Below are 24,683 nucleotides of genomic sequence, written 5' to 3'. Positions count from 1 at the left end.
GAACCCAGGCCCCCTGCATTGGGAGCACGGAGCCTTTGCCACTGGACCACCAGGAAAGTCACCCACATACATTTTTAAGGCATAGAAGTTTAAGTGGAAAATATACGTATGGAAATAATTTTAACATATCAATAATCCTCCTGTATCAAACATTTTTGTTTATAATCCATGAAGAGGTGTCCTTTACCTGCCTGTCACTTGGGCGACTAGCTCCATGGCACACTCTATCATCTAGCAGTGCACTAAGTAGCTCATTGACACATTTCACAGCACGCATCTGGTACCCGTGTCCACAGGTGGCTGTGCACTGAAAGAATATAAGCAGATACCAAACACCATTGTTCAAAAATCACATAAACTTAATTTTCTTTGTAAATAGACAGTTAAGAATATACTTTCAGTAGATATTTTTATTAGTCTTTTATACCAGATTCTAGACTTAAAATGAGCAAATTGAATCAACACACACCTTTATTCAAATTTATGGAGATACTAATAAAATAGTGAAGTTAAAATGGACAATTATTATATCTTTAAAGTTATCATGTAAAAATATCAATAGAAGCCTGATATTTTGGAGGCAGAGTCAATACAGTTTAGAGAAACTAAATACTTTTCAAAATCGACCTGGTGCATGCATGTCATTCAATACGCTAAGTAAATTTCAAAGAGATAAAGGAAGAGCATAGGACAGAGTTAAAGGGCAGATGAGAGAAGGTTTCCCAGCAACTGTGGCAACCTGTGTAGGATAATAAGCTGCCCACCCTCATCCAGCAGATTCCTAGCCGCCTGTTTGGCAAAACTTCCTAACAATGCCTACTCTAAATACAGTAAAGATAATAATTTAGACACCGAACATGAAAATGTCTATAGTTTAAATAAAGCTGATGAAAGCATAAAAAAATTTTTATTGAAGTATAGTTGATTTACAACATTACGTTAGTTTCTGGTGTATAGCAAAGTGATTCAGTTATTTATATATATATTCTTTTTCATATTATTTTCCATTATGGTTTATTACAGGATACTGAACATGGTTCCTCGTGAAAACATAAAATTTGTAGCATTTTGCTTAACAAAACTGAATTAAAAAGCAAAGCTAGAATATTTACCACAGCAACATTAGCAGTACTGACAAAATTGTGCAGGTAGGGATTTACATTTCAGGAAACTTTTTCCAAAAAAACACCCAAATTTAGATGCAGCCACTAAAGAGTGAATACACCACAACTTCTGTGTTATTCTGTAATGATGGATTAGAGTAGAAAACCCTTATCATATACTCACAGAACCCCATGGTCCTATTTGCCAGGAAGCACATGCATGAAGCTCACATGGTCTCAGAGACTCAGGTTTGGTGCTTGGATCACAGAAGCCATCATTCAAGTGATCTTCATTCAGTTGACACCACACCTGCCGCTGCCTTGTTCCTTTTCCACATGTAACAAGACACTGTAAGAATACAACTGACCATTATTTTCAGTATTAGTCAGCACATATACCTACAAAATATATAATGAATGATCAATTTGCATATTCAAATACAGCTGAAAGACCATTCCTAAGGACATTTTCCCTTCACTCCTCAGAAAAATCAGAGATATACACGGGGTAAAATCAGCCATCCCAAACTTCTGCTGCCCAAATCCCAGTGCAAAGGTTTGTTTGTTCCAGAAACAAAGGTACAAAACTAACCTTAGAACAAGTGTATATCTCAGCCTACTGTGGACACTATGAAAGTGGTTATAGGTTAAACATCAGTATGTCATTGTTGGCCAGATATTGTAAACAGTTAAAGAACGAACCATTTTTAAATGTTTTAACTACCTTGATAAAGTTATTTACCACATGATAAAATAAATTGAAAATTTTTTTGAATTATATAGCCTTCGATTGTAAAGCTCTCCTACACAATGTTATAACAGTTCTAAGCCTCATGGGTTTAATGTTACCTCACTCCACTCACTAGTGGCCCAACTGGGACAGGAAAATTCATTGCAATTCTCAGTTGTCACTCGGGGAAGTTCCTGGCATTCTCTGTCAGCAAGACGGTGGCCAAAGTTATTTATACAGTAAGATTCTCGAGACCTCTCCCCTCCTCCACAACTCCTGGAACACTGATTAAAAAAAGAAAAGTGGTGACAAATGGACACAAAATTAAAATTTTAACAAAACTCTAGAGTGACAAATATTTAATTAGAGGTAAAAAAAAAAGGAGCAACTTTTCTTAAGCAATCTTTTTCTTTGTACCTGGGACCATTCTGAATAATGCCACCTCGTTAAGACACAGTCACCATGGCAGGGTTCTCGGGTCGGAGGTTTAAGCTGGTCACCACAGTAGTGGTCATCTACTGGAACAGTATGTCCTTTATGAATGGAATACTTCATACAGTGGACGTCCAATGACTTATATCCTTGACCACAAAGGGATGAACATTCACTTTTGCCAATGATGTACCACCTTCAAAAAATGATGCTATTACACTTAGGAGGTGTGCCAACGAACACAATTTAAAAAAAGGATTCAGAGAAACTCACGCATATCACTCATCTTTAAAATTTTGTTGCAATTAATGGACAAGCTACCTAAAAATATCTGATGTATCATTGATTTAGGGATGAAAACTTCTTAGACATCAGAGCCCAAACTTTCATTCTATAGATGAGAAAATGAAGACCAGAGGTGCTGTACATTCAAATGGTATGAACACCTGACTTGTCAGAAATCTTACTTTTTTCCAAATAAAATCTAACTTGCACTCCAAATACATAAACATGGAGTGTCTGGTTAAAGACGGAGGTAGGGAACCAGCTATACAGGCACTTGGAGGCAGCTTTGGAGGTCCTAGGAACCCCACGCCTCCCGCTAGACCTTTGAAAACAACTAGTTGAGATCAAGATTGCTCAGTTACGTAGTAGAAGATTTAAGACTACAACTGAATATATTTGACTCATCATCAGGGAGTGCCTCCCTATGCAACCTTTATTTGACGGAGGATCAGGGAATATCTGGGAATATGACTACATCAATAAAGATAAAGCCTTTACAAGTTGGTAAACTTGGTTTTTGTAAGGCATATCACATTTTCTCATTAACTCAAGTAATCTATTTTTAGACATGTTTCCAGGGAAAACACTTTTTTCCACAAGTAAAGTCTGCCAGTTTGGGCCACATTATCTCAATTACAGTCTAGCAATCTCTCAGACAATATGAGTGCACTAGTACAGCAGATAAGAGAATTCATGGAGTTCCTTTCCATCCCACCTGCACCTCAAGGGTTTCACTGTGCTTCACTCTACTGCAATGTAGAGGATGCACCTTGTACAGGCTGTTCTGTCATTAGCCTTTCACTATAGGCCTTCAAATACCACTATAAATATATAAAAATTCTCATCCTTGCTGAGTCAAAGAGGTTCTGGCCATCCCTGAAAGTTGACTGTCACCTGCTACATGGGGGTTATTGCTCTTAGCTTCACTCTAAGACCCATCACAGATAATCAAAAAACAAAAATTTTAGAAGAACAAACTTTCTGCCATGATCTAGGATCATGTTCCTAATGTTTAACGGACAAAATACTGATAAGATGTAGAAATCAATTTATTGATTAATCCTCAAACTTTAAAAGTTTATTCGTTCATGAGTTCAATGAGAATTATAGGATAGTGCTACAAAATGTATTGTTTCAGATCTTTAAACCATAGGTTTTCAGATTAGAGTTTTCCTGTATTTATTTTACAGACAAATTTGATTCGATTTCTTACACAAAATATTGAGGCCTCTATACTGGAATTCAGCAAATACTATGAATAAAAAACTCAAACCAACTGCCGAGTTTCACAGTAAGTTAGTGAGTCTAAAGTTTTTTAACCGAAGGGGCAAAGGATAGACATTAATTACATGTCCACCCTGTGAGAGGCACTACACTAGATGTTTACATCTTACCTCACTTACTGATTTTAACCTGGTTACATTATACATTATTTCTCTTTTACTTACCTTAGTTCACAGTCTGTATTGCACCTTTCAGTCACCAACAATGGAAGTGGTAAGTGGTCACATCTTTGATCAGACACTACCATATGATCACTCTTACGTACACAGATAATTTTTCTTCTATGAAGACCTTGGCCAAAGCCAAATGAAAATTTAAAATTAAAGGAAAATTCACATAAGGAGATGTTGCATAATCATTTACTTCTGCTAATAGCCTGAAGGATTATGCTAAGAAAGCAAAAAAAAAAAAAAAAAATTCCAGCATAGCATACAAATAGGCTAGCATATTGATCTAGTCAGGAATGACTTTCTGCAATAAGCAAGCTGAATCCTGAAACACTGAGGAGTTTGCTTAGTAGAGAGACATAAGGGAAGGTGGGACAGGTGTGGAGTAGAAAGAAATTTATTATAGCTGTATTGAAGTGTTGCTAATAGAGAACTGAACGGCCAGGGTCAGTGCTGACGATACATGATACAGGATACACAATACATGATATACTACACCCCTGTTCCCCATTATTTGCTTCCCTTTTCCCTGTAACAAAATTACAGTCTCCACTTGCTACAGTGTTACTATAACTTCCTATAGGAGGAGCAGACTTCGCTGCCCATTGACATCAGGCTTATGACAACCACCTGTAAGGGGATGTGACCTATTCCAGTTCCAAGCAGAAGCTCTAAAAGCCACGGTATGCTTCTGCCGACTCTCCTTCCCTTTTCCCTCCGTCTCTAAAACAGCCTTTCCCAGATGGGGCTGATCTTTCAGCCTGGAATCATGAATGAAAAAGGCAGCACAGACAGACTTTAGTTAATAATAATGGATCAATTGTAATAAATGTGCAACACAAACGCAAGATGATAATAATAGGGGAACTGGGGAGGGAGGGTATGGAAGAAGGGGGAATATGAAAATTTTCTGTACTTTCTGTTAACTTTTCTATAAACCTAAAACTTTTTTTTTTTTTTGCGGTACGCGGGCCTCTCACTGTTGTGGCCTCTCCCGTTGCGGAGCACAGGCTCTGGACACGCAGGCTCAGTGGCCATGGCTCACGGGCCCAGCCGCTCCGTTGTATGTGGGATCTTCCCGGACCGGGGCACGAACCCGTGTCCCCTGCATCAGCAGGTGGACTCTCAACCACTGCGCCACCAGGGAAGCCCTAAACCTAAAACTTCTTTAAAACAATAAAGTCTATTAATATTTTTGAAAAATGACATGGATGCAGATACCAAGCTGGAGAAGAGTCAGAGCCAATTAGCAGCCAACACATAGTATGAGCGAGAAATAAACCTTTATTGTTCTAAGTCATTGAGATTTGGCGGTTGTTTGTATGGGGCATAATCACAGCAAAAGCAAACTAAGAGAAGCCACAGGGGCCAGAGTAGACTGAACTTTGCACTTTCTGCAATGAGGAGACAGGAATAAGTTTAAGCCATCAGTGCCATGATCAAATTTCTGTTTTATCCAAGTTCAACTGTATACTTTCAGTTAGTTAAACATGAACATGCATGTTTATCTCTGCTCCTTCCTAAATACCATCTGAGGTAACTATAAAGAATTTTGAAAAGGCAAAAACCTCAAGGAACAAAAAGCAAAAAGTATAAAGAAGGAAACACAGTAGGCAAGAAAAGGAAATTCTGAATATGAAAAGAAGATGGAAATAACTATTGTAATAGAGCCAAGGAAGCTGAAATCTAAGGTCGTGGAGGAAGAAAGTAAGAAACAAACCATTCATGCCACAGAATCCAAGCAAAGTCCAGGAGTCAAAAACACCAGTTTCCTCTAAAGAGGTGAATGTGTGAGGGGTAGGCCTGAAAAAATGGAGAAGTGACTGAACACTATTTATGAAGATTGGTCAGACTCCTACCTTCTCGTCGAGAGCAGCACTGCCCAATAAAAACATGACGTGAACCACATGTAAGTTTACATTGTCTTGTAGTGACATTAAGAAGTAAAAAGATAGAAGTATCCAAGATAATATCCAAATAGGATCATTTCCACCTGATAGCAATGTAAACATTATTGATGATGTATTTTACATTCTTTTTTCATACTAAGTCTATAGAATTCATTGTGCATTTCACACTTACACCACATTTCAATGGGCTAGCCACATGTGGCTAGTGGCTACCATATTGGACAGCAAAGCTCTAGAGAAGGTGAACTTGAGGGCACAGACACAGCAGCTGAGGGAAGTTAGGGAGTTGTACTAAAAAGGGAAGTTGTACTAAAAATAGGGGTATTCAGTAAAAGTCCCATACTGAATGATGAGACCCAGGCCCACTGGGCTCTCCCTCCATTTCCCTCTGGCTCCAAGCCAATTTTTACGGTTTCTCCCATCCCCTAACTGACCATCAGAAGATGGGAGAACTCCTCTCTTGGAAAACTCTTCAGCCCAAGAAAAAAGGTCAAATGACAATGACATTTGGGGCTTCTCCCCCAGTGACACAAGAAAGGACTACTTAGAGATCCAATTACTCTATAATGAGGGTTGACTTATCTAACCCACACAGGACTTTCAGTTGGTACTTTAGTCTTAAATATGAACAAACAGCAAAGGATCAGCAGACACTTTAGGAAAGTCACTCACACAAAAGAGGCCAAAAGAAGCAGAAGCAAAACAGAACTAAGATGAAATAGATATGTCAGGGGGCAGAAGAAACTTACAAGACTAAGATTAATACTCTCAAGGACATGGGTATTGCATCCATGAAACAAAAGCAAGCTGTTGAGAAGAAACATTAAGAAAACAAGGTACATTTGGAGAGGAAATTAGGAGATGAGAGATCAGTCCAGGAGGCTGGATATCCAGACAATACAAATTTTACAAAGACAGAAGAGAAAATTTAACATGAAGAAATTATCAAAGAAATCATGCACAAAACTTCTCAAGTCAAAGAATCTATGTTTCCCGATTGGAATGCATCCTCATTACCTAGGAAAAGAGACAAATAAAAAAGCCGCACCAACGCACATTGTCCTGATATTCCACACCACCAGAATTAAGGTGGGGAGAAACAAAACTTCCACATCAGGAAGTGTCATATCCAAGCACGGGAAATCAGAAAATGAGCCAGAAAACAAGATTTTCAACATTCTAAAGGAAAACAGTCTAGTTTAGAATTTTATATGAGCCAAGCTATCAATCCAAGGCGCGAATAGAATAATGCTATTTTCAGAGAGAAAAAGAATTCCAAAAACCTGCCTCTCTTTCTCAGGAAAGTACTGACAGATATGTTCCCTGCAATGGAGGAAATAAAAAGAGGAATTCATAGGATTTAGAACACAGGGAATCAAATACATAAAAAAGGGAAAGTGCATGATGACAGCCGTGTAACAGGCCTGAAAAGCAACACGGCCAAGTTAGAGCAGGAGAGAAGAGGGCCACAGGAGCAACAGATGAGGAAAAATAAAGGAAAATTGAAACTGATACATTGAATAATGTGCTTCAAGATACCAAGACAAAATTTATAGCACTCACAAAAAGTTGGGGGACTGACCATTTTCAGTACACAGGAAACAAGTAAACAAAACTGAAGTAACTTCACTTTAAAGAAACCCAAAAGTTACACACACACATCAAAGGAACTATAATCATAGTATACGTTGTGGCAATTGATTTAATAGCTCCTTTCCTCTGGCACACAAGAGAGCTCTCCTGGTTCAGACTTCCAAACTATCTCAAAATGCCTCGTCCCACCTTTCATTTGGATCTTGTTATTTTTTATTTGGGGTGTTCCCCACATTTTAGAATGTTCTTTCACTCAACTGTTACTTAGATTTCTTCTAGCTCCCCATATCCACTGCCAGAGACCAGCTTACCCAGTTATGCTGGAATGCTTGTCCCAGCTCCCCAAACCGAAATTCTCTTCTATAAAGCATAACCAGGGTCTTTCGTCAAAATGAATTCCTCCATCTCCTGTGTTCCTAAAGCTTTGTTCCTACTTACAGCGTTATCCCAGTCAGCCTGGCATCATCTACTTCAGTCTCCCTCCCCGGAGACACTGCTCAAACAGGAATGCCTGTTTCCACACTATCATCCAGGCACCCCTGTCCCGACACCACAGGACGAAGTCTGTGCCTTTTTCTGAACGGGATACCACAATTTCTTTGGCACCTTGAGGTCAGTTTGTTAAAATGTCCCGCATGTTTCCATCATCTGTGATCACTGCCTCTGGCCACCTACCTTCTCTCAGCTCTTTTCCATACTGTTCTGATCTGCCTCTCTTCTGACTCACTGCTCCCCTAATTGCCAAAACTTGTCTCTAGTCCCCATCAGAACTACCTTTCCATTCTATACAAACTTCCCTGTATTTTCCCGTTTCACCTCCTCAAACTGCCCCCTCCATCTTTCCTGGGGTCTTCTCTGTGCATACCTGTAGCATTGCATTTACCATTTAAAACTAAGATGACCTACGCATGCCTCTGTTTCATCCATATGACTTTAAAGCTTTAATGCAAATCAGGGTCCTAATAATCCAAAACAAAGTAGCCTCTCAATAAACATTTACTGATTTGCACAAATGTAGCATCACACAACTAGGTATTCATAATTACAGATTGCCCAAAGACACCAGTCTCTTCATTTGCTTTCTCTACTACCAATTTCGCTGTTTTTCCATCTCCCTCTATATTCCTTTCAGTTATCCATCCATCAGTACAAACACATTTCCTTGTGGTCAGAGAAGGGAAATAAAAGAATGAGAGAATGTTGACACCCCAACACTAAAAGAGGGAGATGGGTGGCTGGGAAAGTGTGTTGAGGGGAAAGGACAAGAGGGTGGGTATTTCACCGGGAAACAGAGTCCCAGTTAGAGAACCCTTCTGTGACAGCGAGAAAGAGAACGAGGACATGATAGGGAAGAAGCAGTGATGGAGAACGTTGAAAAGGGTAGAGATAAGGGAGGCTGTTAAGTATAAGAACCAAAGAATAAGTGGGGAGAAAAGCAGGAAGAGAAAAAAGACAGAAAACCTCTGTATGTCTGTGTGGTGTACATGCGTGGATTCCACAGGCAGTCAGACTCAAGAGCACCCCAGATTATACCAGCATGCAGAGCTGAACTTTTGTCTCTTTCATTTAATACCAGTGTACCTTGACACATTTTTGTACAGTCTTGCCATGGTCCATATGGGTCCCACGTGAACAGATCACTCTTCTCTTCCATGGGGATATTGAAGGAATAACGTACATCAGGGTTGTAGAGATTACCCACACATAAAACCTCAATAAAAATACAAAGGAGCATACCATTAATTCATAAAAGATATACTCTTAAAAGATATAATTTTTATGTTTAATAATAAATGCAAAGCACTTAAGCATCATACTTTACTAACACGATTAAAACTATCTTATTAACAACTACTGAGAATTTACCTGCAAAAGAAGTTCTTCTTCCAGCCGATCAGTACTATTAATTCTTTCAATCGAGTTGTTTGAACCACTGTATTCAAAAATAGCTCCTTGTACGTTGATTTCTTTTTTGGACATACTTACAACAAAATTCCCATTCAAAAGAAAATTCCCTTGAGTGTCTGATAATGCTGTAGAAGGAGAGTACTCATGAAATAGCAAAACCAGTCAATGGTACAGAAGCATTTTTAACTTTTACAATTCACATCCTTTTTTTGAAATTAGAGAATATAAATTAATATGGAGGAAATAAACTTTATTTTACTGTAAAGGGGTATCTAAGCCATATGCAGGGAAACTTGAGCACATCAGCCAAAGACATGAAAATAAATTCATCCCATAGTTTTTCCTTCCGAGAAGGTCATGTTCCACAAGGTGTGCAGCTCTGGGAGAGACACGCAAGAAGTGGGAAAACAGAAAGAAGTCATGCACGGGCCTGCAGACAGATCAGCTAAATCAATCCTGGTCATCCATGGTGAGGAAAGAAAGGGCAGCCAGACCGCTGCAGCATTCCGTTAATGCTTATCTTGGAAAAAATGTACAAAGCTTCAACACTCTAGCGTCAACGTTCTAAAAGGCCATGCCTCTCCACTCCTCTCTCTGTAAACATCTGGATCTTCTTCATGGCAAGGCGTTCATCACTGCTCATGCATACGTGAGTGACTGCTGCTTTTCAGAATCCTCTGACCTCCCTCTCTGTTCTTACCCTTTCTTATTCTCTCTTTTTCCCCAATGACAGGTATTAATATCAGCCTATCAAATATGTATCCGTTTGTCTATCTATATACTAATATTTACATATGTATATAATAGAGTATGTAACAATATGTATTCACGATTTGTTACTTTTTATTTATTTTTTATTTATTTTTTGTTGTTGTTACTTTTTAAACGCAAAAAGTACATGGTGTCCACAGTGATGTGGTAGTAAAAAGACCACAGAATTTGGTATTAGAACAACTGGTTTAAATTCAAGTTGTTCCAATTAATTACTATGTGATCTTGGATAAACTACTTGCTTCCTAATTGCATAACAGGAATAATAAAAATTCTTACCTCACAGGCTTTTAATCGGAATCAAATTTGGAAAGTGTTTGTAAAAGTGTATAAACTGTAAAAAAGCACTGTGCTTTTTTTTAACTTTCAAGAGGATATATGATATTTTAAATTTTGCACTAATAAAAACTCCATATTAATAAAATATATTTTTGCTGCTTTACTTCTCAGTGGAATAACTGTTTTGGAAAACATTTGTTTGGTCTTCCAGGGAACCCCACCCAAAGCATACAAATTACCTATGATTAAACTTACTAAATACTACACACCTCAAAGCAACCATGAAGGGATTACTGCCAAAGACATTTGGTGTTCCTGTGTCTGTATGGACTATGGTGATTGTCTTTATACATTACACTGAATTCAATGAAGAACAAATAAAGTTCCACATTTATCCTATAAAATGAAAATCTGGACATTATCAGAAGTGGATAGGCCTATTTAAGGGACTACCAGTTACATTAAAACTAAGGGAAATAAAACTTTACTGAGAAAAATTGTAAACATTTCATTATTTTTAGTTACCAAAGCAAATTTCATAAATATAAATATTTTACAAGTCCTTTCTAATGACTTCACATGTTTATTTTGCTCACTCCAATTTAGATTTTGATATTTCCATTAGTAGTTCTTTTACAAAGTATAGTGATACTTTATTGGTGAACATTTCCAATTTTTAAACTTGGGCAGAACCCAAATATCTATATTTGGATCCTAAGAGAGACATATGAAATTATCTACAATATGGTAGCATATATCTATGTATATGCAAAAGAAAAAGAATTGCAACTAAATGTAAAACGTTAAAACATTTACATTTGATTTTCTTTGGAAAATTTTTGCATTTTTTATAGAGGTGAAATTGACACAACATAGAATTAACCATTTTCGACTGAAGAATTTGATAGCACTTAGTACATTCACAATGTTGTATAACCACCACCTCTACTTAGTTCTAAAACTTTTTCATCATCCCAAAAGGAAAACCTGCATCTCTTCAGCAGTCGTTCTCTTTACAGTTGACTCTATAATGCCAAGTATAATTCTTGAGATAAGCTGTTCATTATATATTCAGATTTCAAGTTAGAAGAGTTGATTACTTGGGCCAATACTTCACATTTCATTAATGTGAAGCAGGTACTTTCTCATTATCAGCTTTGCATCACCAGTTTGGTGAATTACGAATTAGTCAATATTAAGGTATTTATCAGACACAAAGAAAAGGTTTGTAAAGCATTCTTTTCATCTCTGGGCCTAAGTGAAATTCTTTAAGCCTAAAAGCTAATTTCCAAAAATAAACAACAACTGAAATTTATACTCTAGAATTAGCTAAAGGACAATATACTATAACTATACTCATTAACATCTAAAAATATGAAACCATAGTTCTTTCTGCCTTTCTGTAACATAAGAGCTTTGTAAAAGTTGTATTTAAAGACTTTTGCTACATGGTAAAGACATTTAAGAAAATTCTTTAAAACATTTAACCCCAAAGAGGTCTATAATTAACTTTAGATAAAGGTAGAAGGATAGAGGATTTTATTCTAAATACACACACAACTTTAACTGAATATAACCTCTGGTTTTCTAAAACACCCTCATGGGAGAAAAAGTTTAATTTACTTTCCAGAATTTAGTTAAGGATTTTTAAGATAGGATATGGTGTGTAGCTCAAAAAGAAATCACGCATAGGGAGTCAGATGACTTAAGCTCAGTGTGAACTGAAATTGCATGTTTGTTCAAGGGGCTCTTCTTGCCTTCCAAGAATTTACAGCACCCACAGACCTCTGTGAAATTGCACACGAACCACATACTGGCTGCTGTTTAACTAAAAACGTTTACCCAGGTAATTGTCATCTTCTGGTTTTCCAGAATAGCTGTGCTGAAGAATATCAATGTTTGTTGCTCCTGGGGGAATCTTTACAACGACATTATAACCTGCAATAGAAGTTTACACATGTTAACTTTCACAAAAAGCAGAATGGCCAGGAGGCTAGTACCGCTGAAAGAAAAATCTGAATAGCATAGCAGACTTAGTTTCATTTTATCTTTGAAAGATGATATCGTGCTTATTCTTTTTGAATCAGTGTCTTATATAAATTACTAAGGATTAAGAAAAAGTGGTTGTTGTCTAGAAATACACAGTCTGGGATTCTTAAAGTACATTTCTTAATTACTCTTACTTCTAAAATTCTGAATATAGAATAAGAATGAAACTAGTATTTTAGCTCCTGAACTATTTAGCACACATACTCATTTTAAAATTTGACCAATACTTTTACATCTTATACTTCCTAATGAGGAAAAAAATTCTAAATGCTATTCACAAGTCCAGGAGATATAAAAATAGTTGGTCATTGCTATATGTGTACACAGACTCAGTGAACAGCAAAATAATGAAAGTTAAAGAGAAACATTTTTCTTAAGCTTTTAGGTTCTAGTGTAAGCAAGAATCCCTACAGCTACCCCCCAAATTTTACATTATTTTGTAAAGTCTACTAACAAATTGTCAAGAGAAAAGTAAAAAGTTTACTCAAGAGAAATGAAAATGTTTCTGTTTTATGAGACCGAATTCAACAACACTGGCACTTCTCAAAAGATGAGGAAACACTATATCAAATATACATTAAACAAGAAGCAACGTTTCTCCTGCACTAAGACCACTCATGTCACAGTTTTCCGAATACTCTCAGGTTTTAAGTCAACAATTAATTTTGCTCTAGTGATATTATTCTAAGTTTTTCCTTTCCCTTTTTAGGATTTTCCTCTTTTATTTAATACATAAAAGGAGTTAAAATTTTTCGTATGTACTGACTTGATAAATATAGAATGAACTTAAGAAAAGGAAGTTTTCAAAGAGCTTACGTTTGAAACCTTGATATGAAATTACCTTGCATGTTTTTAGAGCAGCCTCATTTATTTATATCTCTTTAAGATATCACATTTAAACGTAAAGTGATAAATGATCTGATGATTCTGTATACACTATATGCATATTGGGTGTAGGTTATAAGCCTACAAAAATAATTTTGACTCATGATTTTTTCACTATAAAATATCCCTACCAGCTCCACTATTTTATGTCTTTGCTATTTTTTCAAGAAAGCGTTCCTAGGCATTGCAAATGTGACAAAATGAAGGCTACCACCAGGGGGCAGTAATGTGACAAACGCTATTCAGACCCCTGCACATGAGTTTAAGATCTTTTTCCGTTTGCAAACTGATCAAGTCATAGTACAATTTTGTCAAGGTTAAATATATGATCATAATTTGGTGCATGTGGTTTTACACAGAAAAAAAAAAAAAGTTTTTCAGTGAATACAGACCAGACTTTGATAAATGTGTGCCATTGGTTACAAAAGGGGATCAAATATTTACGGCTCCCGTGAAATAATGAATCATAATAACTAGAAAAATAATGTCAAATTATCTAGTAACTCAGATTCATAAGCACGACCAGAGTATGAAATGTACTATGCTTTTCATATAGATAAAAATATAAATTGTGTTTTAAATTATACTGCTTTAACTGAATTCTTACTAACTTAAACAACTATGTTCAAAAATATGTGAATACAATTTAAAGCTGAACAATAAAGCTGTAATAAAAAATACATTTTTATTTTGCAAGGAAAGTTTTAAAAGGCTGCTTTTTATTACCATAAAAAGAAAAAGTTTTCTCAGAAAATTTAATGGAAAATGTCTGACATATTGTATTCTCATAATTTTGAAGAAAAATGAAACCGTGGCCAAACATCAATTATATCTGTAATCCAGATACTTCCCGAAAAATCAAATGTAACACTAATTCCAGATTAGCACTGAAGTTAATGGTTTCATCCTTCACCTTCAATCAGTTTCAATATATCATCAATATGAAACACAGTAGATAGGCCAGGTCACGCACAAAAAAATGTGGTTCAAATGATTAAAAATAATTGAAAGCGAATTTCCTAGAAAAATTATAAATAAATACAATACAAATTACAGGAAGAGCAGTAAAAACATTTCTTTAACTGGGGGACTATTCACACACCATTGTCAAGCTGCACCACATTTACTCTAATAAATGCACCTAACAAATTTTTAAGGATCAGATTTGTCTTAAAGCAGGTTATTCATTAATTAATTAATGTATTCATTAATTCAATGATACATCTGGTATAAGATTTAATTAATCATTATGAACTAAGGTACAGAATAGACAAAACAATAATGAGCATTACTATTATTCCTTCATTATATACTCCATTATATACTCCATTATACCCAAAGAGAAAATTAGAAAGAACTGCACAGCTCACCATAATGGGCACTGTTGAAGGCACCTGCCATTGTCCTGCATGAGGAGTTATCCCCACCACACACTCCACATCTGTCTCTCCTGGCCTTGGAATTTAATACGTGATCACAGCCAGCTTGCTTCAAAATACAATAATTACAATGAACGTCATAAAAAGGACTAATGAAAAGCATGGTGCTTTATAAACAAAGTTCTTTTCAAAAATATTCTTTCAATTAATAGGAGATTCAATACACAGGGTTTTTTCAGAATACTGATCTTGTTTGTACACCAGTATTTTCACACATCTGTTCACATGGTTGAAAAAGCAATGTTTTTTAAAGGGTCATCCACATACTTCCTGCATCAAAATCACATGGCGTGGGATTTAAAAAGACAGATTCCCAGATTTTCTGAATTAAAATCCTTGGAGGTAAAAACCTAGGAATCCAAATTGTAACAAACACTGACAGTGATTCCCACATCCGTCATTTGAAAATCACTCTTTAAAGTCACGTAATTCAAAAGGGACAAAAAGTAACACATTACAATAACTCCAAAAAGATGTCTTTCATGATTCACGTTTTTCACTCATGACCTTAGAACTCTGGGAATTAAATGAGCACTTTTGAGAGAAACAATTTACTTCTTTAAAATTAATACCTAGCATAATAAACAGTGATTATGAAAAAGAATGAATAAATAAATAAAGGTGAAAGTATACATGGTTTGTTCTAGGGCTTTGAAAGAACAAGTGCAGCTCTTCTCCACACAGATGGTGTCCTCTGCATACATTGCAGTAACGTTTAGTTCTTTGGAATATTCCTTTAAATTTAGTGATCAGGAAAGTAAGAAAAATTCATAAGCCTCATGACTTTTTACTCACAAGGCAAATATTTCGAAAATTTCATCCAGATATTTTCTGAAAGTAACATGAATCTTTATGTTCAGATACTTGTCATATTTTTTCATGGTATTTGACTCTCTGCTGTTAATTTAAATAAAACCAGTTTTTAAGGCCACCAAGTACCCTTTTTCTAGTATTTAATCTATTCCCAAAGTGTAATTTAAGTTTCTCTGAACATCTCATTAGCCCTTTGGGTGCGAGGCCTTTCTCACCTAGGTAACTGATAATAGATGTTTGGTTATAGGGAGAAGAAATTGGTCCTATTAAGTTCCACTTAATGAAAGGAATGAGTTCACAAGATGACATTTGTATTCTTTAGACAGCATTCACTATCCTAGTTCTCAAACTCACCATCCATTTTTAAGATCACCATCTGCAACTTGCATGCTTTGATTCAGGGGCTCATCTGCTCTCACCTAGAATCCTGCTAAATGGCCTACCTAACTCCAATTTCCTGACAATCCAGTACATTCTGAAGATTCTGACATGCAAATCGAATCACATCTCTTGCTTAACTCTAAATCCTTGTATTTCCAAGAACTTCAGGAAAAAATTTCATATAACCACCATCAGCTGGTAGCTACCTCTACCCCTGGCCCCTTACTTCTTCACCTTTCTAAACCTACTTACCCTGATAATTAGCTCCAGACTCACACCCTCCAAGAGCATTCCCCAAATCCTTTACCCACTTCCCCACAGAACAAGACACTCCTCCTACATCGTCCCCATGCCACCTTGCAGATGAGCCCATAGCACTGCATTCTAATTGTGTGTGTGCCTATCTCCCCCACAAATCTGTGTCCACATTGGCGGCAGGTGCTCTGTTCCATTCTTTCATCTTGGTGACTAGAACGGTATGTGACATCTAGCAGGTATTCGGTAAAAGTTTGCTGAACGTCTGTAAGAAGTAAGAGAATGGAGAGAGGGAGGGAGGATATCACTGCTTCTAACACTGAGGGGAAAAATGTCACCACAGAAGGGTCATGTTCGAAGTAGCAAAAGGACTTTACAACCCTTGGGTCCTAATACATTCTATCTTTTTAGGAAGCTGACCTCATCTTTCATCTTGATTTTAAGTGCCATAGGCAAAACAAAACCAGCAAACTCATCTTACTGCTTCATGAGTCACTCCTAATGCCGGAGAATGGCCTAGGAATAGGCAGCCCGGTAGCAACCAAGGATGCTGCGCTGAATTCGCAAGAACGTATCTGAAGTCATAGAAGCAATACTTGGTTAGAGTTATAGAAGGAAAATAGTATTCTGAAAGTCATTTTAAATGTAGTAAGTTTACTTACCCGACACAGACCTTGAACACAGATGTCATTTGTTTCAGTTCCACAAGGAGTACCATCGGCAACCCTGTCCTTCAACTGGTAGAAGTTAGTGGTTCCAGCCACACGACAATACAGTTTACAACGATCTTTCATGGCAACTGTAAGAAAAAGTCCAATTCTGGGTGTACGATAACACAGCTATGTGTTCCTATGTCTCAAAAATTTTTACATTAAAAAAAAATTCTAATTACTTACTCCCACTATATTTTGGAAGCCACCTCACATTAGGGGACAGACCATGGATGTTGAAATGTTTACCATCAAAATCAGAGCACTGCTTCTCACGAAAGTCCTGCTTGCCTTTTGGACATGAATCAGTGTTACATGATCGAAATTTCATCCTGCGGCCCACACAGTACTTTCCTCCGTTTCTTGGCCTAGTCAAATTCATTACATTGTAAAGCACATCAGTACAAGATTATTTCTGCCATTTACTTCTAAAACTCTTCCATTCCTTTCCAGGATCTGGAAAACCACTGATGTCCCACTCACACTTTTCGTTTTTAACAGAAGTATGTAACGTGGTTGTGAAGCAATTCTGTGGTTAATGAAACTGTAGAAAATATATTTTAACATGGACACTGTGGCCTGGAGGGCAGAAATGATGTCTTATTCACGACTAGATTAACTAACAAGGAGCTAAGTAATGATGGGGATTTGTTTTAAAACCTCAAAAAAGGGTTTCTTCATTTTGGAGGTGTGGGGACACACAGAGTGAGCCAAAGATGATCAGAAAGGAAGATGATAACATGTTAAATTTTAAAAGAAGTATATACGCCTCTTTGTTGTGTATATCCTACTTATCACTCTGTTCAAAGAGTTTCATGGTATCAATCTATAGCCATCTATCGCTATATCAACTTATGCTGGAACATAAAAACTCTTTTGTCAGTGTTTTTCTTTTAATATGAAGACTTTCAGCATAATTTAGCTTTTCAAAAATTCAAATAAACTAAGTCGGATTTTATTCAAAGTATGTCACATTTCTGCATTAAAAAGTCTTCATATATATAACATATAATAACAGAAACATTATTTTTAAATTTTTATGGAATCCCTAAGTTCTTTTAAATAGTTTGGTGAGCAGGACCTATGCTTCAGTTCTTATTCAAACTAAAGACACTGAAGCATCTATAACATGAAAAGAAGAGAAAGAAAATATGACATGACAGATTATACCAAACAGTAAACATACGGTAACAAAACTACATATTTTATCCAGGAAAGCCAAAACATAGTCGAAAGGGGCCAGGATCTTCCAACGGAAGCACAGTAAAAGTAAAACTGCCATTATATTACCATCATTATTGACAACTATTCCTCAAATTTACACCAGATCAAAAAAGAAAGAAAATGGCTTGGTCTTGATTCAAATTCTCAAGACTATTTTAATTTACTTTTTTGTTTAAGGTCTGAATCTACCAAGATATAAAGTAACATGGCTTAAAGTACTCCAGAAGTTTTCTGAATCTCAGAAACTTACAGACTGACCTCCAGTTTTAGAAGTGAATGAAATTGATGTTTACTTTCTGGTGCCTTGAGATAATCTTAATTTACAGTGACATAAAAAGGACATACTCGGGCCGATTACAGAGCCTGGTTGTGCTTTTGATTCCACCTCCACATGTTCTTGAACAAGAACTGTAAGGTCCCCACGGTCCCCAATCGCCATCTACAGGACGTGTGTCCATTTCTTTGTTTACACATAGCCCATGGTGGCAATGCTATAAAAATAAAACAAAAAGAAATGATTCATGCATTATCTCATTGGGACATCGTAGTAATAATAACAATAGCACAGAGATCAGTAGAAAAATAGGTACACAATTTTAAGCAAAATGTTATCAATTCAGAAATGAGATTACACGTGACACCACTCTGTGAATATTTCCTGAGTATCTACTGAGTAACTGTAAAAAGATCGACAGAATGCAAAAATGAATAGGAAATTTACCTTGCCTATGAGATCTATAGTCTCATTGGAGAGGGAAGACCTACACATATGGGGAAAACTTAAATAGTATAATGAAAAATATTTTTGAAAAAGAAGCAAACAAATATTTGTTAACGTGGTATTTGTCCATGCTTCTATTTTTATGCAAAGATATCTATCACTCTCCCATGCCTTAAGCTAACTTTCAGCTCTATCTCATTCAAAGTCTCAAAGACCACTTCGTTCCTTGCTTTCATCAAGAAAGCAGAAATGTACAGAAGAATCTGCCCAAAATCTCCCACCATCCCTTCTACCCACCCAAAAGCATCTGTGCCCGGTACTCAACCTTCCTGCCAATTAGTATACATGAAAAATCCAAATCCGATCCCTCCACTGTGCCCCTCATCTCATCTCTTCTCGCTACTCCAAACACCACTCCAGCAGTTCTCCCATCTCTCCTACATCATCACTGCTCCAGGCACTACTACATGAAAGCTAATCAAAACACGGTCCATGCACGGATGGCAGGCTTTGAACTAGTCACTGTCAGTAGGGAGAAGAGGTATACAGAAGTTGAGAGTAAGCGTTCAGAAACTTTCAGAAGATTTTGACAGAGTAATTGCGTTTATTAAAGTTAATAATTTTAAAATTAGCTTATATTAGTTCTATTTTTAACTGTGCTAAAATACACATAACGAAATTTACTCTCAACCATTTTCAAGTGCACAGTTCAGTGGGATAAAGAACATTCACATTGGTGCACAACCACCGCCATCTATAAACAGAGCTCTTCTCCAAACTGAAACTCTGGACCCATTAAGCAGTAACTCCCCATCCTTCCCTCCTCCCAGACCCTGGCAACCACCATTCTACTCTGTTTCTATGAATGTGACTGCTCTGTATATCTCACATAATTGAAATCGCACAGTATTTGTCTTTCTAGGATGGGCTTATTTCACTTAACATCATGTCCTCAAGGTTAATCCATGTTGTAGCATGCGTCAGGACTTCCTTCCTTTGAAGACTGAATAATACTGCATTGTACGCATATATCACATTTTCGTTTTCCATTCATCCGCTGATGGACACTTGTGTTGCTCCCATCTCTTGGCTATTGTGAATAATGCAACTCTGAATACGGGTGTGTGAATATCTCTCAGAGACCGTGTTTTCAATTCTTTTGGATATATACCCAGAAGTGTTTGTGTTGGGTCATCTATTTCTATTTTTAATCTTTTTGAAGAACCACCATTTTGTTTTCCACTGAAAAAAACTGGCTTACACTTTGAATGTCTTTTTTCATTCATTTTTATCATTTTGTGCAAGAGTATGTTTATAAATGACCAGAACTGTTTAAAAGAGAAGACTGGTCCTTTATGAGAGATAGTTTGAGAAGCACTCCACTCATGCTCTTTAACTTCCAAACATACTCTTGTTTCTCCCACTTTAACAACAACAACAACGAATTTTTCTTAGATCTCGTTTTCTTCACCAGTTATTGATCTGTTTTTCCTTGAAAGAGTTGTCTACGTTTATTGTCTAACTCTGTCTATTCTCTCTCATCATTCCACCGTCCATGAACCTGCTCATGTGTACATCACCAATGGCCTCCAGGACACTATGATGAATGGCCAGTTCTCAGTCTCTGCCTTCATTGATTTATGTGACACAGTATGTGACACAGCTGATCATTCTTCTTTGATACATTTTTTCTTCTCTTGGTTTCCAGGACTTGGCACACTCTTGGTTTTCTTTTCTCTTTAATGATTTCTCTTTTGCAGTTTCTTTTGCTATTTCTTCTTCTTTTTGACCTCTTAATGTCCCCAGGCTCAGATTGTAGTCCTTTATTCTTCTTTATTGACAGTCATTCTCAGTCCAGATCTCTCTCCTGAACTCCAGACTCCATAGACAGCTGCTTCCTCACCTTCATTTGAATGTCTAGTAGCCACTTTAACTATAGCGCATCAACACTGAACTCTTGCCTTGGCCCCTCAAAATCTGCTGAGTTGACTCATTTGATCAGCTAAAAACCTAGTCATCTTATCTCTTCTTCCTCTAACATTCCATATCTAACACATTAGCAAATGCTCTAGTTCCTTCAAAACCATACACAAAGTTGAGTTCTAATCATCACCTGGTTTCAGCCACCTGCATCTCTCATCTCCATTATTTCAACAGCTCCCTGAGTACATCTCCTCTGTTTCTACTCTTGGCCCTTACAGTTTAGCCTCAACAGTTGTCAGAATGGTCATGATCCTTTTTTAACTTAGTTTAAAAATTAAGTCAAATTAGGTGACTCTGCTCAAATCCTTCAATTATCTCACTCTGAGTTATACAACATTCTCACAATGGCCTGCAAGTTCTTCCAGTAACTTCCCATACATCTCTCTCTCTCTTCACTCCACTCCAGCCAAAATGTCTTCCTTGCTCTTCCTTGAATACTCCAGCAGTACTCCAGACTTAGGAGTTTGGCCATTCCCTTTTCCTGGAGCTCACTCCCCTGGGATGTCCTCAAAGCTAACTCCCTCACTTCCTTTAAAACAGCTCATGGGCTTCCCTGGTGGCGCAGTGGTTGAGAGTCCGCCTGCCGATGCAGGGGACATGGGTTCGTGCCCCGGTCCGGGAGGATCCCACATGCTGCGGAGCGGCTGGGCCCGTGAGCCATGGCCACTGGGCCTGCGCGTCCGCAGCCTGTGCTCCACAACGGGAGAGGCCACAACAGTGAGAGGCCCGTGTACCACAAAAATAATAAATAAATAAAATAAAATGAAGTCCCTTTAAAAGGAAAAAAACAGCTCATTAGGCAACTTCACATAAGATCGACCTTGACCACCATAGTTTAAAATGCAATCTGCCCTCTCCTACCACACAACTTCAATCTTTCCTCTGCTGTATTTCTCTCATTCATGGTACTATTATATTGTTCATAATACTCCAGTCTTCACTAGAATACAAGCTCCAGGGGGGACAAGGATCTTTTCTCTTTTGTTCACTGATGTATCCTGAGTGCCTAGAATAGTATCTGACATGTAGTAGGTCCTTGATACATTTTTGTTGAATGAATTAATCCTATAACCAAGATTATTAGCAGAGAAAAATGCTTTGTGCCCTCCACTGGAACAAATCATTCAATATGAGAAAGCCATTATAAAAGTGAACAAAATCAAACTCTCAGAATAGAATATACTATGTGCATATAAATTTTGTGGGCATCTTCCAGAAACATTTAAAGATTCCTTGCATGTTCCTTATTTATTTATGTATTTCTGAGAGATCAAAGCATGAAAAAGAATGTTATACCAATCACCATGTAGTAAAATTAACTCATCATCAGATAGGTTCAGCATGTCTTCATGCAAACAGATTTACTACCAAAAGCATTTAACAGATATCTCACACATAAGATAGTCATAAGATAAAGGAACTAGAGGAGAGTGTTAAGGCCAAATTATAGAATATTTGTTTAAATTTTCCTTTAATAACAGGTCCATTTAATACTGAAAATGGCTAATGCATAGGGGCTCACTGTTTTTAATTGATTTTTTTAAAAAGGGAATTTATACCTATCATGATCCACATTTTATCCCAAATGCCACCTCTACCTTTAATCTACATGGGCTTTATAGTAGGTTTCAGTATCTCATCATATTTACCTGAATTCCAGCAAACCCATGCCCGCCATACCGTATCACCGGGGGAATATTTAAGTGGCTAATAAGCAAATGAAAAGATGCTCAAAATTGATGATAATCAGGATAAGGCAAGTTAAAATTACAATGAAATTCTATTTTGCACCCATCTAGAATGGCTAAAGTTTTGTTAAGGCTAACACTATCAAAAATTGGCAAGGAATGCAAAGCAACTCAAACTTTCATATTTACATTGCTTGGTAGGTCTAAAATGGTTCACATACTTTGGAAAATTGTTTGGTACTTTCTTATGAAGTTAAACACACACCTACCCTATGACCCAGGAATTCTACTCTAGGTATTTACTCAAGAGAAATGCAACATATGTCCACAAGAAGACTTATACAAGGATGCTCACAGCAGCTTTATTCATAAAAGCCAAAAACTGGTAATGACCCAATTATCCATCAACAGGAAAATGGTAAACAAATTATGGTGCAGCTGAATTACACTTCAACATAAAGGAATGAAGTACGGATGCACACAACAATTTGAATGAAACTCCAAAACATTATGTTGAGAAAAAGCAGCTTGACCCACTTGTTCCTTGCCAAGACAGACTATACTGTATAGTTTCATTTACTTAAAATCAAGAACACACAGGAGATGGGGCAAAGATGGTAGACCCTGAGCTCATCTCCTCCCATGGGCACACAAAAATTGCAACTATTTACAGAGCAACTATCAATGAGAATGACCTGAAGACTAGCAGAAAAGATCTATAACTACAGATATAAAGAAGGAACCACAACGAGATGGGTAGGAGAGAACATAGTATAGTTAAGACCCACACCCCTGGGTAGGCAACCCACAATCGAGAGGATAATTACAATTGCAGAGGTTCTCCCCAAGGACCCAGAGGTCCAAAACCCACATCAGGCTCCCCGGACTGGGAGTCCTACACTGGGCAGACGAGCCCCACAATGTCTGGCTTTGAAGGCCAGCAAGGCTTACTTGCAAGAGAGCCAGAGGGCTGTAGGAAACAGAGACTCCACTCTTAAAAAGGCACACAAAAAAATCTCATATGCTCCAAGACCCAGGGAAGAAGCAGGAATTTGAAAGAAGCCTGGGTCAGACCCACTTGCTGATCTTGGAGAGGCTCCCAGAGAGGGAGAAAGCAACTGGGACTCACCCTGGAAACAGAGACTCTGGCAGAAGACATTTTAGGGAGCTCATCCTACCACAAGGACACTGGTACTGGCAAGCACCATTTTTAATCCTCCTGCTAGCTTATTAGCATCAGGACCTGGCCCCACTCACCAGCCTGCTGGCACCAGTCCTGGAACGCCCAGCCCCTAGATCCCCAGAGACTTGCAGCCGGCCATCAGACAAAGCTCCACCCACCAGGGGGCAGGAATCAGCCCTGGTACCCCCTGGGCCCTGGCCCCGCCACCTGCTGGCCTACATGGACTCTGGGACGAACAGGGCCCTGCAGCCATGGTCCTGGACCAGATTCGGCACACCAATGGACCAGCACTAGCCCTAGGACTTCCTGGGTCGTAGCCCACCTACCAGCAAACTGAACAGCTCTAGGACCCCCAAGCCCCAAAGTTAGAGACCCCAGAACCCAGCTCCACCCACCATGGGCCACCACTAGCCCTGGGACCAGATTTACCCACTAATGGGCAGGTACGAGTGCCTGGACTCCCTGGACCCCACAGACACCATCCCTGGGAAGCACCATGGCCCCACAGCCAGCTGTCCTGGGATCCAGCCCCACCCACCAGTGAGCTAGCACCAGGACCAGGCCTCTCCTAACCATGCAGCCAGCCACACCAGGACCCAGCCATACCCACAAGTGGCCAGCAGCCTCCGCACAAGGCAGAACCTGGCAACCAACAAGACCAAGATGACTGAAATCATATCAAGCATCTTTTCTGACCACAATCCTATGAGACCTGAAATCAACTACAAGAAAAATATTGTAAAATACACAAATATGTGGAGGCTAAACAACATGCTACTAAACAACCAATGGGTCACTGAAGAAATAAAAAATACCTAGAGACAAATGAAAATAAAAACACAACAATCCAAAATCTATGGAACGTAGCAAATGCAGTTCTAAGGGGAACG

The 24,683-nt window shown here is 37.8% G+C and overlaps 1 protein-coding gene across 3 annotated transcripts in view; it reads right to left on the bottom strand.

Moving 5' to 3' along the window:
- The window catches only part of ADAMTS20 (ADAM metallopeptidase with thrombospondin type 1 motif 20), a 193,911-nt gene that overhangs the window by 77,927 nt on the left and 91,301 nt on the right, over nt 1–24,683 (bottom strand). For 2 of the 3 annotated variants that reach the window (XM_079938384.1, XM_079938382.1), the window contains exons 12-23: nt 18,564–18,709; nt 17,181–17,362; nt 16,947–17,083; nt 14,767–14,884; nt 12,305–12,400; nt 9,371–9,537; nt 9,086–9,215; nt 3,999–4,125; nt 2,251–2,461; nt 1,953–2,117; nt 1,288–1,452; nt 188–307 (exon numbers count right to left, since the gene is read on the bottom strand). In XM_079938384.1, coding sequence (XP_079794510.1) covers nt 188–307; nt 1,288–1,452; nt 1,953–2,117; nt 2,251–2,461; nt 3,999–4,125; nt 9,086–9,215; nt 9,371–9,537; nt 12,305–12,400; nt 14,767–14,884; nt 16,947–17,083; nt 17,181–17,362; nt 18,564–18,709 — 1,764 coding nt within the window. Of the gene's footprint in view, nt 1–187; nt 308–1,287; nt 1,453–1,952; nt 2,118–2,250; nt 2,462–3,998; nt 4,126–9,085; nt 9,216–9,370; nt 9,538–12,304; nt 12,401–14,766; nt 14,885–16,946; nt 17,084–17,180; nt 17,363–18,563; nt 18,710–24,683 lie in introns of those variants that run through there. The other variant, XM_079938383.1, reaches the window with a different exon arrangement.

This window comes from Stenella coeruleoalba, assembly GCF_951394435.1.
Source record: "Stenella coeruleoalba genome assembly, chromosome: 11".
Taxonomy (NCBI): Eukaryota; Metazoa; Chordata; class Mammalia; order Artiodactyla; family Delphinidae; genus Stenella; species Stenella coeruleoalba.
Note: the sequence above shows the minus strand (reverse complement) of the source record. Positions and strands in the feature narration are given on the sequence as shown.